At 53.2% G+C, this 17,725-nt stretch overlaps 7 protein-coding genes and 1 non-coding gene across 8 annotated transcripts; 3 read left to right on the plus strand and 5 right to left on the minus strand.

Moving 5' to 3' along the window:
* Positions 1-1,624: 1,624 nt before the first annotated feature.
* Positions 1,625-2,741, minus strand: LY79DRAFT_579431 (uncharacterized protein; the record flags this gene model as incomplete). The annotated part of the gene is made up of 2 exons (XM_060560025.1): positions 1,625-2,400; positions 2,717-2,741. The coding sequence occupies 2 exons, from the start codon at positions 2,739-2,741 to the stop codon at positions 1,625-1,627; spliced, it is 801 nt and encodes a 266-aa protein (XP_060414655.1).
* A 590-nt stretch (positions 2,742-3,331) lies between these two features.
* On the minus strand, positions 3,332-4,288 carry LY79DRAFT_184960 (uncharacterized protein). The gene is made up of 2 exons (XM_060551340.1): positions 4,035-4,288; positions 3,332-3,935 (listed from the first exon to the last, which is right to left on the minus strand). The coding sequence occupies exons 1-2, from the start codon at positions 4,146-4,148 to the stop codon at positions 3,543-3,545; spliced, it is 507 nt and encodes a 168-aa protein (XP_060414656.1). The 5' UTR covers positions 4,149-4,288; the 3' UTR covers positions 3,332-3,542.
* Positions 4,289-6,055: 1,767 nt separating this feature from the next.
* On the plus strand, positions 6,056-8,903 carry LY79DRAFT_579432 (phospholipid metabolism enzyme regulator; the record flags this gene model as incomplete). The annotated part of the gene is made up of 2 exons (XM_060560026.1): positions 6,056-7,211; positions 7,471-8,903. The coding sequence occupies 2 exons, from the start codon at positions 6,056-6,058 to the stop codon at positions 8,901-8,903; spliced, it is 2,589 nt and encodes an 862-aa protein (XP_060414657.1).
* Positions 8,904-10,412: 1,509 nt separating this feature from the next.
* LY79DRAFT_t113 lies at positions 10,413-10,542 on the plus strand. The gene has a single exon. It is a non-coding gene; the product is annotated as a tRNA-Leu (tRNA).
* A 389-nt stretch (positions 10,543-10,931) lies between these two features.
* On the plus strand, positions 10,932-11,589 carry LY79DRAFT_514688 (uncharacterized protein; the record flags this gene model as incomplete). Its single annotated transcript, XM_060554645.1, has 3 exons — positions 10,932-11,149; positions 11,314-11,398; positions 11,509-11,589. The coding sequence occupies 3 exons, from the start codon at positions 10,932-10,934 to the stop codon at positions 11,587-11,589; spliced, it is 384 nt and encodes a 127-aa protein (XP_060414658.1).
* A 1,014-nt stretch (positions 11,590-12,603) lies between these two features.
* LY79DRAFT_514518 (uncharacterized protein) lies at positions 12,604-14,550 on the minus strand (the record flags this gene model as incomplete). The annotated part of the gene is made up of 2 exons (XM_060554620.1): positions 12,604-13,868; positions 13,920-14,550. 2 exons carry the CDS (start codon positions 14,548-14,550, stop codon positions 12,604-12,606), a joined length of 1,896 nt encoding a protein of 631 aa, XP_060414659.1.
* Positions 14,551-15,360: 810 nt separating this feature from the next.
* LY79DRAFT_185123 (uncharacterized protein) lies at positions 15,361-16,294 on the minus strand. The gene has a single exon (XM_060551341.1). It carries the CDS (start codon positions 15,966-15,968, stop codon positions 15,465-15,467), a length of 504 nt encoding a protein of 167 aa, XP_060414660.1. The 5' UTR covers positions 15,969-16,294; the 3' UTR covers positions 15,361-15,464.
* A 573-nt stretch (positions 16,295-16,867) lies between these two features.
* LY79DRAFT_669420 (ribosomal protein L7Ae/L30e/S12e/Gadd45 family protein) lies at positions 16,868-17,618 on the minus strand (the record flags this gene model as incomplete). Its single annotated transcript, XM_060563637.1, has 6 exons — positions 16,868-16,966; positions 17,116-17,218; positions 17,277-17,312; positions 17,366-17,401; positions 17,457-17,483; positions 17,587-17,618. The coding sequence occupies 6 exons, from the start codon at positions 17,616-17,618 to the stop codon at positions 16,868-16,870; spliced, it is 333 nt and encodes a 110-aa protein (XP_060414661.1).
* Between the last annotated feature and the right edge of the window lie 107 nt (positions 17,619-17,725).

Here is a 17,725-nt window from a genome sequence, read left to right on the forward strand (position 1 = left end):
ATCGAAATGACGAGCACTCATTGGAAGCACCCTTTTCCCGGGGCGGGTGCCTACAGGTCTAAGCCCCGTCCATTCCATCCGCCGCGCGCCAGAAGTTGATGCAGTCATAGTAGCAGGCTGTAATCGACAGGTGCCTGGCCGTGGCATCTACACTGCTTGTTCCATGTAAGCGCGAGCGAATAGCCAAAAAGAAAAGAAAAAGAAAGAAAAGAGAGAGAGGGGGAGAGAAGAGAGAGAGAAGAGAGAAAGAAGAGAAAGAAGGAACATGGTAAGTAAAAGAACGCCCCAGGTTGAGACAACAGTAGGTTTGAACGTCCAAGGCTCGAAACGGACATTGCTTTACACAAATCGAAGGCTTGCCTTCCGATCATGTCGTACGCTTTTGCGATCCGAATTGGGCCGACGGGAGAAGCAAGCAGTCTGGCACTATGTCCTTTTCCTGCTGGGGCAAGACCTTTACCTGCGCATGCACACTACCCCGTCGTGGAGGAAATCAAGTGTGGTTGGTGTCCGAGCAAGAACCAGGTAGCACGTGGCTCGGTGCATGCAGTTCCTGGGAACATCGAGTTGGACTTGACAAACACATACACTTTGCTGCGCCTTATATTCAGGCGAACCAATCAACTGGTCTGGGGCCACCTGTGTAAGCAGCTAGAACGGGTTTGCCTTTTCTGTGAGAATTTTTGTCCTGCCAGCGCATCGCGACGAGACAATCGAGGCCCGTAATTCCGGGACGGCGGGCTCGACTCAACGGTCTGACGGGTTGGATGCCATGTTCCCTCCCGCCTTGTCTGCCTGCCGGGTGTCCAAGAGCTACCCGAGAGAAGGGTGGCACGTCATGGCGCACGCCTCTCCCTTGTTATCCTGGGTTGTCCGAGCCTATAGACTTCCGGGTTCCTGCGCAGATGATCAACGCCCAGCAAGCGGCGCTGACACGCGGGGGTCGTCCACCAGTAGATGCAAAGACTCTTCGGTCATTTCATATCACGCGCTGGTGTGGAACGGTACGGGCGTGGGAGTTTAACGAACGATGTCTCTCGGTGGGTGAGGGGGGCATAGTTGTACATGGTGGGAAGGCAAGCGATGCACAAGGCAGGAGACATAGGGTCTCTCTCGTCTGACAGTGCCTCGTTTTCCTTCTCGTTGCTTTGGGACCACGGCTGGTCAGAGGATCGGCCGGGGATTACCGTTGAGAAGGTGCTCACCACCTCGGCATCATCTCACAAGAGTATGAGACCTGGTGATCTTTCCAGTGCCATGTTTGAACACTGAATGCCGCGTCACCAAAATGGCTGGACGTACTTTCATACTTGTCTTTCTGTACGCCTGACCGAGCCATGAGGAGCATGCTCTCTAGTGTCATACGCTATCGAGAGATGAGAGGTTTCTTCAATTAGAAAACGGCGTAAATCCAAGGGAGGAGCCGTCGGCGTATGCCTAGCAGATTCCGTCACACAGCATCAGCTGCCAGATCAGCGGTTCGTCGGGTTTCGGTGCTTCAGCAGTCAGAATGGCCGGTGAGGGCCTCGGTCTAGGCAAACAACAGGGGAACTTGTTACTCTGTGGGGGCCATCGTGTACAGGGGTCAAGATGCGTAGACGACTAGGGCCAATGAGGCAAGGCGTCAATGGGGAGTGCTCCATGAAGTATTTGTACACACGGGCTTGCCTGGAAAGCCCGGATCCTGCCCTAATGGATCCATGGCTGCGAAGAGTTGAGTGAATAAGCAGACAGAGACGCCGAGACGTCTGGGTAGCACCCCGATGCGCCCTTCTGGACGCTCATCCTGCCTTAACTTGAGATGGAGAGATTCAAGGGAGGCAAACGACGGCCAATCGTGCGCCGCAGTTAACCCCCAATGCCTAGGGGTGGTGTTGCTATTGGGATAGCGTACGAGACGCGTAGGTAATTGCCTCGTGGGAGATGGGTTCGCTGAGAAGTTCGGTCTGGAAGCTGGTGTCTTTCTCGTTTTGGCAGCGGGGGTGTCTTGGATTTCCTGGAACCCAAGATGATGGCCCCTAAATGACGGCCTAAGGTTGGCTGCATATGGGGATGCAGCCAGTCGCATGCCTCCTGCCACATCGTCCACTTGGCCGCTTGTGAGAGGCTCAATAAGACTGGCGTCCAGAGTTGTATCGCTGACTAGGTCGGCAAACTTGCAGTTGCTTGAGTGAAAGGCAGGGGTTGTTGGTATCGTTGACAGCAAGCGACAGGGCCAAAGAAAGCAAACAGTGCCAACGATAGGGTCCAGAATAAGAGCCATCAGAGTCTTCCAAGATGGATGAGGTCTTAACAAGACGGGGCGCATCAGCACGGCCGTTAAAGGGTCAAGCATCCAATTCTTCAGAGGCGCGTAAACTTCAATATTTGTTCGGCGCCAGTCTGACGCCGACGTAGCGCCTGCGAAACACGAGTAAGTACCGGTGTTGCGCTCATACCAGACAACCGACAATGACAATAGCACGTTAGAGCCATTGGCAACTGGTCCCGTGGCTGTCGCCCAAGAGATGAGCTTTCATTGAAATTCTCGTCAGGTTGGGCAGCTATTAGGGTAGCGAGATGGCGGCAATCAAGGAGGGCCCCCAAGGTCCCCTGAATCCCATTTCGTGCCATGCATCCGAAATTTGGAAATAGCAGAGCTTGAGGCAGAAGATGTACCAGAATACAGGTCCCAGTCATGTCCCGGTTCCGGTTCCTAGCTAGGACGCCTGACTACCCTTGGCCTTGACAATCACGTCCATAGCAGCACTGATATCAGCGAAGATGGAAGAACCGAGGAATCAAGTGTTTCGAGAGGCGACTGGCAGTGCCGGCGGCGTCAGCGGCGACGAGAGTTCATTTGAACCCAGATTCCTTCACAGGGGAAAGAGGACAGGGGTGAGCTCATTGGAAGAGCAGCTTCCTGAGGTTCCAGAAATCCGAACCCAAACAGCGGTGATGGGCGGCGGGGTAACTAAACTACCTACCGAGGTGACAGCTCGTCGGTGCAACAGAAAAAAAAAAGGCAACAAGAAAAGACAAGGAAAAAGAAAGCTGAGTGGGCTCCCGGATGGGAATCAGCTGCGACGTGTGTCCTGGCTTTGCCTTGCCTGGTGCCGGGGTCGTGGGGAGCCACCATGAAAGTTGCATCCAGGTAAATTCCAGATGGTGGAATTTTGGGCGTGGGCTGCGTTCATCCTCCACTCTCATCCACAGCCTAACGAGGATGAATCATCCTGGCGAAAAGCACCCGGGAGGGAAGTTGCGGTCTGAGGCATCCCGTAGTGGTTTCAGGGGATTTGCCGGCCATGGGTATTTTTCTTTTCTTTTCTTCTTTCGATCGATCCGTCGGTTCAAAGCAAACACATGCGCGGATACGTGTACATACCTAGGTACCTACACCACAGCGAGGAGTTAAGGGCAAGGCAGAGCAAGGGCGAAAGATTACCTCTGCTGATGTACGTGTCTCCCTAGGTAGGGACCCCTGTACATACTTGTATATTTGTACCTCGCTCGTACCTTCTAGGATAACGGGATTCCTCCCCCGCCTGAAGAGACCTCGTCTAGCGGGAGAAAAGGTACCCAAGTACGTACTGTGCGTAGGTATCTAGAATGTGGCCCGGATACACCACAGTTACCAACTCCTCCGCGGCTGGCTGGCTGGCTAGCTGGTGTTGACATTGTGCCTGGCAGTGGGACTGGCCTTGCGAAATGGTCGACGGGGTGTCGCCTTCCCTCTCTTTACTCATCTTCTGCAGTTTGCCCTCTACCCTTCGCCGAGCCCTCCGCCTTTTGTCCTCTGTGACGCTATGCCGGGACCTGCAGGAAGTCGGATCCATTTTCCCCCTCGCGTTGGCTGTTGAAAGAATCCGTCCGCGCCCCGTCCACTCTTCCAAAGCTCCGGTTTTTCTGCTCAGCGAGGGGGGGGGAGAGGCTTGCCGTGATGGTTTACCCATCTATCCGGTCAAACGCAATCAGTTACCCGGCCATCTTCCCACCTGCGCATGACTGAATAGGCAGAATCGGGTGAGAGGGGGAAAAGCTTCGCTGCTGACTTGTTCTGATGGGTCCTGGAACAGAGCTTCTGATTGCAGCGGATTGTAAGGAGCGCTTCCGCGGTGCCTTGAGCACCGAGCTCTCAGGCCCAGACCTGTCCATGTCTCTTCCATGCTGCCCCTAGGGAGGCCCCGAAGTTGAGCGGAAACAATTTTATGCAAGGATAGAGCATGGGAGGGAAGAGAAAATTTGTGCAAAACAAGGGACGAGAGGCGCGAGGAACAAAAGGTGAGAGACGATATGGCCTGCAAATAAGCTACCTCATTGCAGGGAAAGATTCAGGACGGAGGCACCAGAAAACGCCCTTTTCCTCTCCGAGAACCTTCTCCAAGAAACTCTTTGAAGCCTCAATGAGTCGGTGATGTGGCCTGTAGGTAAAGCATACCTACACGTATGCTTTTTAAACTTTTCCATTCTTCTAAATTTACAAACCGACTGAATAATCTAGGTTTCTTGGTCGTTGCTTGTCTTTTTGGCACCTTACTCGCCAAACTTGCTTTCGTCTTTATGCCTCTTTTCCGGGTTCTGTTCTTCGTAGATATCAATCCTTTGTCGAATTGTCCGCAGAATCCAGGGGAAGAGGGAAGCTTCGCTCCGGGCCTGTCAGAGGTTTCGTTTGCTTCCCATCCATGCCGTTCCTTTCAAAGGTACTGCCTCGTGGTTGGTCGGACGGCCAAGGTACGCTCAATGAGGTGTCGATGATGAACGGATGCGGACTGTACTCTGAACAGCTCGCGTCGCTTACACTACCGGTACGCATGTCAGGCCAGCGAGACATGGCAAGGCAGCACAGAACTAGGATATGTAAATAGCGTTGATGGAAGCGGTTCGTGTCAAAACAAATCGGGCATCTCAGAAATGCCTACAATCAGCAGGAAAAATCCGCCCTCCTTGTCACCTTTAGGAGTCAGTGACAGCAGCGGAAGCATCTGTGCATCGTCTGTGGAGGATGAGGCACTGGGGCACTGAGGCACACATCAGCAGAAGTGTACTTCATACAAAGTTGTCTTCCATGTAGCTCGGTACCTGCCTTGTTGATGACCACCAGCTGCTCCCATAGTAACCGCGTAGCGTAAGGGTCTCATGAGATGGAAGATACTTGAGAGTACGTACTGGTAGGTAGCCGACTACCTAAGACAATGTACCTCGCCTCTTCCCTTGCAACCAAGGTACTGCTTTCCGGCAGACGCTTCTACTTTTGGAGCTGCTGAGGTCTCTTGAGACTCGCCAGCTGGGCAGGTCTGAAGTGGGCGCGTCACACACTACGTGCTGTAGAACCTGCTCCTTGCCAATTGGTCCACCCCAGCACGCACCATCACTCACCAACGCCCAGTTGCCAACAGGAGCACCAACAAAGTACCTCCCGTCGCCAGCACCAGCATCCGCCAGTGCCAGCGCACCCAGCAATTTTATTTTTTATTTATTTTTTGGCTTTTTACTGACTGCGTGCCTTACTGACTTACTGACCTCATTCCCGTCTGTTCTTCCACAACTGCTACCACCACCTGCCTCTACCAACCTCAGTTGTCTTGGTCTTCGTCCTTACATCGGCCACACACCACACTCTCCTACTCCCGCTCAACTTACACCATCACTTTCGATTTCTTCATCAATTCCCTCATTTCGAGCTTCTTACGCCTCGCTGCCAAATCCGTATTCCTTTACCAGATACCGTTCTGACACTCACTCTCACTACTGTGTTCCTGTTAAACAGATCCACGGTAGCTTAGCAACTCATCGACTGCGAAACCTAGACACGACGGCGCATTCGTCTTGCCTCAACCCCGTCCCGAGCAGCACAAAACCCCCCCAGACGACGCTCACAGATACCCAACGGGACCGCCGCCTTCCAACCAGAATTCCATCGCTTCCCACGTCACATTGTCAAACATCATGATAGGCCTGGTTCCGAATAACGACTGCCGGCTCCCGAGTTAACAATACCCACTCATAAATCGATTGGTATGAGGACTGGACGAGGCTCCATTCCCTTTGCTGTCTCACTTGAAAATCCTCGACCATGGAAAAGACATCCAGCACCGCGAACGGGTCCCCTGACGCAAGCCAGTCACAATTAGAAAACGCCAGGACGGACGTCGCTCCTCCCTCTCATGCTACTACCACCACCACCGAACCCCAGCCGCACTCCAAAGAATCCTCGGCCACCACATCCTTAACGCCATCACCATACAACTCCCGCGACACTTCGCCCTCGCGACAGCCTCCAAGGCCCACCATCGCGCCTAAGTCGTCATCCACTCCCGGACTGAGGTCGCGGAAAAGCAGCCAGCAGGACTTGACCGCTGTCCGCACGCCCAGGTCCAGCAGTAGCATACCGGGCCCACCGGCTTCGTCGAGAGTTCTTTCCGCTGCTACCACTCCTACCCTCCTCCCGAACTCGCAAGAATCTTTTCTTAAATCCATCAACCCCCAAAAGGTGCCTCTCAACATTGAGGTGACCCAAACGAGAGACAGCCCTCGCTGGCCGGTGTCGCCTCGCTTGCGCTCTCCCCCTCCTCAGCTCAACAAGCCTCAAAACCCGCCTGCGCCGCGTCGAAGTGAGCAAGATACACCGAGAATAAACCTTACGAGGGCCTCTCCTTCTCCCCAACCCGACCCCCTTCCTTCCATGTCCGAGAGCGAGACCGACGATTCACAACTCCCCTCTGGCGTGAGAACTCCAGTTACTGCAAACGGTTCAGCTTTAGAAACAGTGCAGGAAGTGAGCTTGCCGAACTCGCCGGGCCAGATGGATTCCACGTTGGAAAAGGTCAATGAGAAGCTGGCCCAAGAGGCAGCTGCCAGCGCCGACAACCTCCACGCAGACGCAAATCAGACAATTCGACGGAGCAGGGGTCCTCTCCAAGCTGCCGAGACGGGCGACAATGGAACGCTCAAAGGGCGGTCCCAGAGTTCAGCCCTAGCACCAAATGTGACGCGACAGCCTAGTATGCTATCGAGCAAGCAAGGAAAAGGCAAGGCAGCGGGGGAAGGATCCTCCCTCATAGTCGAGACGGAAACAGTGTCTTCCATCCCGCAGGTAGCACTAGCGCCCGCTTCTAAATTAGAAGCTGGCGGCGGTACGTTGAAGGCAAAGCCGAGCACCGAGACGATCCGACCCAAAAAGGAGAAGAAGAGAACTAGTCGGAAGCAACCGACCGTCAACTCTAGCAACGGTAAGATGACACAGTTATTTCCACATATTTCTTTCAGTTATGCATATTCGGCGAACCCCACGACTGGCGTCTATTACACCTGATGTTCTTTTGCCGACCAAAATGTACTTTCAGACCGGAGAAGGCAGCTGTTTGTGACTTCGCGGCAGGACCATAGGACCTGGATCTCATTACTGGGTGTTTGTTTGGGGTTCGCCCGTCACATAATGAAAAAGGGAAACTCCCTTTATTGGAAACTTACTAACGAGGCGTTATTTAGCATCCTCCAAAGCAGATATCTTTGAGGCTAAAGTGGCCAGCGCGGTTGACGAGGCGAACACGTCAGACTCGGAAGAAACGTTTGTATACGATTCTAACCCTCCTGATGTGGGAGATAGACGCCGGTTCCATTCCCGAACTCCCAGCGCGACTTCAATGGTAAGCCAAGCCGATCGACCCGGCGGCATGGGTATGCGCTCGATCCATGAAGCTCTGCAGGGCGGTGCTGCTGCTGCTGGGCTAAAGAAGAGCATGAAGTTTGTCAACACGTTCAGTGGCAACGGACCCGAAAGTCTTGGCACCGATGAAGATGGGAAAGGCAGTGGCAGGAGTGTTGGACCTGGCTCGGGCAGGGGCACCACCAGGCACCACCACCACAATCATTTTGGACGGTGGGGACGACAACCTGGCAATTCGCATCCTTCTCTCTTCGACAACGAATCGCTATTCCCCAATGCTGCACGATCAAAGCTATCTGGGAACACCTCGAGGCACTCATCTGGTCCTCCAAGCCCCAGAGTTGCTAGTTCCTCTAGAGGTGGTCCGCATGCCCTCGCAAAGCGATCATCCATCCAGATGGCTCGTTATGATGCCGATGATACCACTACTACCGGAGCTGACGACGAGCGCACTCCCTTGATATCGTCAACAGTTCGGTCTGCGCGAAGAAGCCGGCGCCAACCCACAAATCTGCGAAACCTGGAATCACAGGCTTACAGGCAACAGCCATCTTATTTAAATCGGTTCGCCGCTTGTTTGGTGGTGACAATGATGCTACTGCTCGTCATTACCGGCGCCATTGGCTTTATGTTCGCCACGTCGCAGCCGCTCACGGACATCCAGCTCGTTTCCATCAAGAATGTCTTGACTAGTGATCCAGAACTCATGTTTGACATGACGGTCAAGGCTCACAACCCAAATATCGTGGTGGTGTCAATTGATCAGGCGAATCTGGAGATATTTGCCAAGTCGCCTCGTGCGGGAACAGATTCTGAATGGTGGAGGCGGCCGCATGGTAGAAACGAGGGCGATCTTGAGGACCCGGAGATGCATATCCGGGACGATCCCCCCGATGACCCTCCAGACGACGATACTGCGCCAAACATGCGTCTGGGTACCATTACGGAGTTTGACAGCCCGCTGTCTTTCGAAGGATCCTTCTTTAACAAAGGTGTTTCGGCGTCAACAGGTACGATGAGGCTTCATCTCCCTGGCAACCATTCTGCCGGAGGCTCCGAGCGTTGGGGTCGAATCATTCAAGATGAGTTCGACTTGATCATCAAAGGTGTCGTTCGCTACTCTCTGCCTTTGAGCCAGCGGGTGCGAAGTGCACCAATATCCGGAAGAACAACGGTCAAGCCTAATTCTGCCAACGACCCATCACTTCAACCAAACACAACTTTGCCTGGAGAGGTACCAGGTCTTGAACCATAAGGTACTGACGGTCGACACATCCAATCATTTTCTTTGTCAACTTGTTCTGTATATTGAGCGTGCATGGCATGGCATAGCATTTCAAAGGAACAACGGCGTCGGATGGTATTTACTAGCAACAAGCGCTTTGGAACAAAGACGGATAAAAGCGACCTGTATATACTTGTGTTCAGACCGTCGTCAATTACGATGGTCACTCTACTTTTAAGCTTGCGTTTCTGCGCAACTACTCTTCTGGTTTGCTTTTTGTTTCATCTTTTCATTCAGCTGATTCCCACCTTTGTGGGCCACACTCCCTCACTCAGCACAGCACATCAGGAAGCACAGCGCACTCATTTAAGGACAGGGCTTTTCTTTACTAGGGGGGGAACTGGTTTTAGTGCATTTCTCATTTTGCGAGGACTTCCTTGTCACGGTCTAGGGACCATCTTTGACGCAGCCTTGCTACAACCTGGAGGGTGTTTGCATTAGAAAAGGGGAAAAGTAACAACTACATTGTTGTAATTGTAACGAATTTGACGACTGACAGGCGAGAAGGGAAGATGAAGGAATAGTCAGGTCCGCTCACAGAGGTGCATGACAATAAGAAAAGGAAAATCCAATAACAGAGTCATAATGGCGATGAAGGTCGTGAGGTGGATAAAGAACATGCTAGCCATGAAGGGGGAGACATATGGCTGTAGGAGAATGACACAAAATGGACACTTGAAAGACAAACAAGCACCCCTTATCTCGTTTCTCGTAGAACCTGGCTACATAGTACCTCGATTATTGTGCAGGCAGAATTCAGCAATGAATGCTAGGGGACACCGCTTCCCGCCACATCTGTTTTGTACCTCCAGTTTTTCCAGGTATACAGAGTATAATACTCCGTATAATACCTTGAAATCCGCCCCGCCTTGCCCTTTACTTGCACAACCCTGCCAGCTGACCGTTATCAGAAGGCCGTGAGTCCACCAGACTAGCAAAGAATATCTTGACCGCCTTTGCAATAGGAAGGACAGGGGTGATGGGCCATGTGTGGGCAGTAGTAATGTGTCCGTAATGTGAACACATGCTCCAGGTAAGTTGGGGAGAGGGGGTGGTGGTTTTACTTGATTCTTCTTTTCTCTTCCGCCTTTGAAACAGACCCTCAGACCAGAGCAGGGCCAAGCCCAACGCAAACCTTTATCTCGGTTGAGTGTACAGTTCTTGGTAGTCCTCGTATTGTGGAGGAGCCCGTCAAACACACCGTCAGTGTTTGTTGAGTGGTTGCTTCGCGCCCTCAAGAAAGACCAGCTAGTTTTACTAGGGTATAGAAAGGTTGTCAGACCCGTGGGTTTCCCTTAACGGCGTATGGTTACCAGGAGAGGGAGATAAGCGGGAGGGACAGCTCCGGTGAGAAGAGGACGGTGTTTCACCAGCAAAGGGAGGAAGAAAAGCACAGAGAGAATGGCTCCTTGAGCCTCTAGCATACCCCAGCCCAACATCCACATCTGACCCACTCGATTGTGAGGGTGATGAGAAGCGGGCAACTTGGCCGAGCGGTCTAAGGCGCCAGACTCAAGATACCGGTTCGTTCAAGGACTTGCGTCTTCCCTGCACACCAGGGAGCATTCTGGTCTCGAAAGAGGCGTGAGTTCGAATCTCACAGTTGTCATCCACGTGATTATTTTTACTTGTAGGTCATCAAGCCATTTTGAAAGCATGTAGTAGACAAGTAATGTAAGTAGCAAGTAGCTACACAGCAAACAACCTGCTGAATATCCCACAAACAGTGGTTTGTTCAAAGTTAGTGACCCGTTTCGAGATTCGGCTAAGCTTCGGGACATATTTTGCTGCCGTCACAAATAACGCAAATGAGTGTTTGGATTATGCCACTCTCACTGCCCACAGCAAGTCATATCAGACAGGCTTAATATTACTACTTACTTGCCTTTAAGCCAGACTAGAAAGGAAAGAACGAAACTGACTCTTCTCAAGCTCGATAAACATTCTGTCTACGTTTCCTCACAACAACAGCAGCAACAACAAGACTGACAAAAGAAAATGCCCATCATTACCACCAAGGAACCCGCTTCGGCTATCGCCGAGTCCCTCAAGGCCGAGGCCAGCGCGGCCAAGCCAGCGTACCTCGTCGTCTACGCCTCCCACCGCAACGGGCGCTCGTGGTGCGGTGACTGCACCGCGGCCGAGCCGTACATCGAGAAGAAGTTTGGCGGTAACGAGCTCACTGTCCGTGTCGTCTACGCGGGGTTGCCTGAGGAGTGAGTTAGGTTCCTTTTCCTTTTATTCCAAGACTGCCCTCCCCTCGGCCTTCGTTCCGCCACACGCCCTGGGCAGGGGCTCAAATGAGTGGATGAAAACGTGATTATTGCTGGTACCCGTCATGTCGGTGCCTCATCTTGTTGTTGCTGACTCCGGGCCGCAGGTGGAGGACGAAGGAGAACCCGTGGAGACAGGCGCCGTTCAACGTCACGAACCTGCCGACGCTGATCAAGGTTTCTGGAGAGAAGGTGAGTCCCCCCCCCTCTCACACGCGCAGAGAGCGATGGACCGCCCCCTCTTCTGCCTCACGACTCTCCATTGCCCCAGCGTGGCGACGGTGCTGACAAGCGAGCGTCAGAAGTGGGAAAAACTGGTCGAGGCGGACGTCTACGACCAGGAGAAGCTTGACGCCTTCGTCGGCGGCAACAGCCGCTCGTAAAAAAGCCTACTACATATAGGAAATCATTCAATGAATAGAAGAAGTAATCATCTGTGACTGACGAGGCGATTCCCTGTTAGTGGCTATCGCCGCCGGCAACAGAGCTTCGTTTGTAATATCAAGTAGCCAGCTCGTGCTCTTTTGCGTGAGATAGAGGGAGAGGAAGAGCCTTCATTCGTATTCCAACTTCACTGAAGGTCGAGACAAATAGTTAGCAATGGAAGCTGTTGCCCTTTATGGAGTTTGTCATATCTGCAGCTCACAAACCCGGGGATGAATAGACAGTTGTGTTGCCTCAGTTCGCACCAAGTTTCATGGGCAAATGGAGTACCATTGAAACGTCGAGCCATCTCTGCATTACTCATATATCTATCCAACATTGCGTTCAGCTAGGTTACAGGCGCGAGGCGACTCGGCAGTCCGCAAAGCCATTCGTAGGAAGTAGACGCGCCCATCATCATAATCCAACACCCACTAGAATGCTGTTAATCATGATAAAGAAACTAAAATCACCACGAACGCAAAAAAATAACAAAAAAAACCACCTCCTCATTCGCATTCCTAAGACCCTTAAACAGTGCCTGCCTTCCTCCTCACACTCGGCCGCCAAGAGGAAACCCCTGAAGTAATAGATGTGGTGTGTCGAATAATAAAATGATAATAAACGTGGCAACGGGAAAAGGGAAGTAGAAGTAAACAATAAACATCTGCAGAATTAGATGCATAGCGCCTCCGGAGCCAACGTTTCGTTCGTACACTACCTGCGATGCCAGCCTAGATCCGCGTATGGAGGAAAGGGGAGGAAAGAAAAATAAACCAAGCAGCGGACGTCGAGACCCAACCAAGAAAGCCCTTGCCGCAGGGAAAATAAGAGGGGTATCCCGTCTTGTTTTCTCTCTTATTTTTCTCTTTCCCTTACCCAATAATGCCAAAATCCGATACTGAGAAAGAGAAGATGATACGTTGCATAGCGTGGGAGGAGGTCATAAACATAACGGCGTATTCGTTTGTCAATTACTCGGGAATGGCTTCGTTGGATGAGGCCGTGGGGGATTCGTCCTTCTTGCCCCAGCCTGAGGCCCACCCCATCCAGCTGGATCGCTTGTTGTTCTCCTGCTTGGTTTCGTTGTTCTCCTGTACCAGACGCAGAGGGCGGGGCTTGTTACCCGCAAATGTGGTCTGCTTTTCATGGTGGGACCGCGGGGGCGACTGCGAGGGAGGCGTGGTCAGGTCATTCGAGTCACCGCTCGTGCTCGACGTATCGCTGCGCATCCCAGGGAAGTTTCCTGCGGTCGGTGCCTGCTGACCGCTGGGAGCCCGCGCTGCGACGTGGGGGTTGCCACTGATAAAGGTCTGCGAAGTTCGCGGAGTGCGAGGGGAGCCAAGCGGCGGGGAGATGGGGCCGTCCGGTCCCCTGTACATCTGGTTGACCAAGTTGACGCCAGTAAACTGCTCGCTCATGGGGCGCGCACGACGGGTGCTAGAGGAACGGGTCAGGTTCCCGATGGGGATGCGAGGTGCTGTCTCCGGATCGGTATGGGCCGAGTTGGCTGGTTGCGCCGAAGGCATGTATGACATAGGTCTTGGTCTGGGCTTGTTCGGGCCGGCGGCCATGGTCTTCGCCCGTTGAAGCAGAGAAGCTCCGGAAGCGCCCTCCTTTGGCGGTGGCGGCGGGAGATCTTTGTTGGTGTTGGCGCCTGGTGGCTTGGGCTCGCTGGAGGTGTCCAGAATGTGTTCGAAATCTTGGTGCTGGAGGAGTCTCTCAATGATCTTGTTGATGTAGAGCGTGAGCGCTTTGTTCTGGTCCTTCATGGACTTGACCTCTGACTCAAGGCGGCGGACATGTTCGTTATCATTGCCAGGGTCAGATGCATCATCGGACAGCTCGTCCGCCAAGCTCGCACCGCGAGCCCGGCCCTCGAGCGCATTGAGCGCGTCCTGGTTGGCGGATGCACTCATGTAGCTAAAATCGTTCTTAGAGAAATCGCCGTTGAGAGTCTTCTCCTGGAGCAGCAGTTGATAGCTCTCATTGTCTTCCATGAGACGGGCATTGGCCATGCGGGCTTCCATCAGCAGCCGTTCCACCTCCTGCAACCTGCCGCCGCCCTGGTTCTCGGACTCCACTAGCTTGATTTGGGCCTCTGCCAGTTCGAGTCTCAATGACTCAATCAGCTTGTCCTTCTGAAGCAAGATCTTAGAATTGTTCCGGGAGTCGCTGCGGTTCAATGAAGAAGGGGGAGCAAAGCTGCCGTTGTCGATGTTGGGTGAAGATGTTGCAGCTTGGTCTTGTTAGTCTTTGATTTCTCGGTCGTGGCGTGACGAAAACTCACATTGCCGCGATGGGCGACCCTCCTCGTCGTTAGCTCGTTGCGACAGGGTGTCCTTTAGTCTCTGGATAATAGCCTGCATCTCCTCCTCTCTGTTGGACATCTCTTCCTTCTCCTTGGTCATTGAGCTTCGCTCGGCCTCGTAGATAGCCTCCATTTCACGCATCTTCTTGGCGGCATCCCTCTTCTCCTTTCGCAGCGTTTCGATCTGCTCTTCCGCCTCATGCACCTTCTCCTCCAGCTTGGAAGATTCCTTGATGGCATCGTCCAGTCTCGTCTGCAGCACTTCGACCTGTTTTCTGTACTGATCGGAAGAGACCTCGGCCTTGGAGAGACGCTCCTTGAGGTCGTCCAGCAGCGCAACGGTCTCAGCCCTCACAGCTTCCTCGGCTTCGGTGTTGCCGCTATTGTTGCTGTTGCCCATAATGGAATTCCTTCTCGAGGCGGCTGCTGCCCGGGCAGATACAGGTGTCCCCGACCGAGCTGGTGCTCTGCGCGCAGCAGTAGCAGCGGTGGGCGTGGAAGACCGCGTGGGTGTTCTTGCGGGAGACGCAGAAGGCGACGTTGCGGGATCCGTCGAAGAAACGCGACCGACGCCCGCAGCGGGCGGTTTCTTTGCGGTGGCAGCAGACATGGTCGTCGCGGGTGCCTTGTTGTGACGATGACTGTTGTTGTTGATGCACTTCACAGCTAAGGGTAACCTGGATAAATTGGGAAAAAGTAAGCGGGGAGTTGTCGAGCGATTAAAAGACGGCGGTCGAGGTGCAGGGCCGGGAGTTATTCCTGTAGCGATGATGTTCCGTTTCAGAGAGAGAAGAGGCTAGCTTACCAGATGTGTGTGTGAGCGCGCGTGTGTGTGTGTGTGTAAAATTGCTTATTCCTGGAACAACAGGTGGCGCGGGAACGAACACACAACAGCAGAGAGTTGTCGATCGTTGGGCTGCCCAGTTAATGCGGATGCCAAATAGGTCTGCAATGTGGTGTAGGAGTGCGGTGCAGAATGGGAGGGTGTGCAACAGCCCAGCAGCAGCAGCAGCAGCAGCTTCGCAAGCTTAAGTCAGTGTCGGACGGCTGTAGCCCCGGCAAGTAGGTTCTGTGGCTCCTCTCACTTCCCTTGCGTTGGCCTGTTAGATCCTGGGAGGAGTCCAGGATGGCAGCGTGCGGGTGCCGTATGCATGCGTGTGTCGGTGTCGGTTGTCCAGTCTACAGGTTGCAGTGAATTTCCGATATTTCGGGGCGGCTCCAGGGGGTCTAATTCGCTAAAATGCTCAAGACGGAGGACGCGGGCCAACCAGAGAACGGGAAATGGAACGAGAACAATGCTTTTTCCCTCCTCCAAATTCCAACCCCGACCACTAAGCGGTTCCCGCGTCGCTCGGGCACTGCAGAACGAACAGATTCACCCCCCCCCCCCCCCCCCCCCCCGGGTCATACAAGAAGCCTACCTATTTTCTTGATGGCTAGTCATCCAGCCCTAGCGTGGTGGTAGATTGCAAACACAACCTTATGCTAAGATACGTGACGTGCCATGCGTACGTAGTATGCTACCTATTCTTGACCGATCCTGTTCTCGCTGCTGAGCTGAGACTGTTGTTGTAGGATGAGCCCGAGGTAACCCGCCGCGAGCGCTCGTTTCAGTTCCGTCTCTCGGAAGCCCAGCGCTCGCAGCTTTGGTGGATGGTGGTGGGAGACGATGGCTGGTGCCACACGCCGTCTTCGTCTTGTCTTCCCTTTTGATGAGATGGGACGAATGACAACCTTCTTTTCTGTGGTGGCAACCCCTCCAGGTCCGGACTGGGCGTGCCTTGCGGGGACAACGGGAACCTTCTGCTGCACAAACGAGTAAGCTGCACAAACGAGTAAACTTGCGGAAAATCCACAGCGTCTAATAGTGGGCGCCAGTTCAATGACATCTCGCATGGCCTTCTCGATAATGATTACAACATGTGTTGACACACTGTAGACTACCGCTATCAGCGAGCAGAAAGAAGTAAGATGCATTCTGATCTCTTGCTGAAAGACTCTCGTTCGCTGCCTGGAAGATCGGGGCATTGCCCTTAGTACAGACTCTTGATCGGCTTGCACTGTTTGCTTTTAGTTGGGCATATGCCTTCTGGTTGCCAGCGTCTTGGGAGAGTCGTCAAGCCGTCCAGCCTTGAACATGCACTGGGTAGGGGTCCTCCGTAAGATGTATATCGGCTCTGTGACCGGCAAGCAGAGGTATTGCGGAGCATATCCTCATCGATGGGCTCGGCCCGTCTTTGTGGTTTGTATCCAAGGGTGTCCCCCTGGCCCATTCGATGACAATTTGCGCAACACTGGCCAGAACTCACTGTGGTGGGAACGGTGAAATTATCCTCATGTTCTCATCAATGCAAGACCTGTGACAGCCTTCCAGATCCGGAATCCAAAAACCCGATCAACACACCGCCGACCCCGCCGCCATTGACCAGCCCGACGGCATCCACCGCGCCCAGCGGTCATGTCTAGGTCAGGTTCCCTGCCCAGGCGCCCTTTCCAAGTTGACCTAGTTGTGGTTATGCCGATGTTGCAGTAACAAGACGAGGAAGGACGGATTATTCATTTTCCTAATGTGGGCGGGCCATCTTCCCACAATATCTTCTGTTCAGCCTTCATGTATACACTTCGATCCGAATTAGGTCTTGACAATGACATGGACTTTAGAAGGCAGTAGAACATGAGCCTAGACGGAAAAAACCAGGCAGAACAGAGGGGCAAACATAATTGGAGCTCCATTGAATGGCTGGGTAACAGGCGAGTCTTTTCGATTCAAAGAGCCTACGGACATCAAAAAGTCTTGTTCTGATGACAAGACCGAGGTATCATAACGGCAAATCCCAAGCCACGATTCCAAATGGCGAATCGCATTTTCCCTTTTTCGTTGACCATGTTCCCAAACGCCGTTACCAGCCAATCCTTGTTTCATCCGCTTAAGCGACCTGGTCGCTGAGGATGTCGGAGTCACCAGCATCAAGAATGGCCATGGTGCCGCAGCGGAAAAGCTTACCGCAGGCAGTACCCATTTCAATCTATTCCGTTCAACAAGTAAGCAATTGTTCACCCTCCGAAGCCTAAACCGAGACTTCTTCGCTGGGTTGACTAAGGGACCAGTGGCCCACGAGACCGGTGGCAAAACGTGGGGCACACGCTTGCTCCAGTCGATTGGGGGGAGACTTACGTTGGTGCCGCTGAAGTGGTGGACAGGAGTCTTGGCCAGCATGGCGTAGTACTCGAGCTCAGACTTGCGCAGAGGGGGGGTGTTGCCAGCGATGAGAATGAGCCTAAGGAGCAGATATTAGCAAAGTCTTCTTGCGCATCGCGGTTGAACAAGTGACTGACTTTGCCTTGCCGGTGCGCAGGGACTTAAGGGTGGACCTGTGGACTGGTTAATTGACGGTCGTAGGGATTCAATGTCGGTGTGCGTTTACTTGTAGCCAAGAATGACCTTGCCAGACTTGATGACCCTGGTAGTTGTTAGTATGACTATCTCGAGATATCGCCGTTCGTTGTCTAACTTACAAGGCAAGCTTGGAGTTGATGGAGTTCCTTTTTTTTGTGCCGTTAGTACTTGAATATTACAACCAAAGTCCCCAGGAGCCCGATTTGGAGGCGCTAATTCGGCGGGTGTGAAGAATTAATGGTGACTTACTGGTCCTTCTTGTTCTTCTTGACGGGGGCCATCTTGACTGATTTTTGGGGGGGAATTGGCGGTTGGTTTGGTCGATGGGCGCTGGGCGGTGGTTGTCGTCGATGGTCGCGGGAGGAAATCGTCAAGTTGTGAAATTTTG

Source organism: Colletotrichum navitas, assembly GCF_030913465.1.
Source record: "Colletotrichum navitas strain CBS 125086 chromosome Unknown LY79scaffold_26, whole genome shotgun sequence".
NCBI lineage: Eukaryota > Fungi > Ascomycota > Sordariomycetes > Glomerellales > Glomerellaceae > Colletotrichum > Colletotrichum navitas.

Coding starts and splice junctions, on each gene's coding strand:
- LY79DRAFT_185123 (XM_060551341.1), bottom strand. CDS start 15,968: ATGCCCCGATCTTCCAGGCAGCGAACGAGAGTCTTTCAGCAAGAGATC.
- LY79DRAFT_184960 (XM_060551340.1), bottom strand. CDS start 4,148: ATGGAAGAGACATGGACAGGTCTGGGCCTGAGAGCTCGGTGCTCAAGG. Junction 3,936..4,034: donor TCCAGGACCCATCAGAACAA/GTCAGCAGCGAA, acceptor TTGACCGGATAG/ATGGGTAAACCATCACGGCA.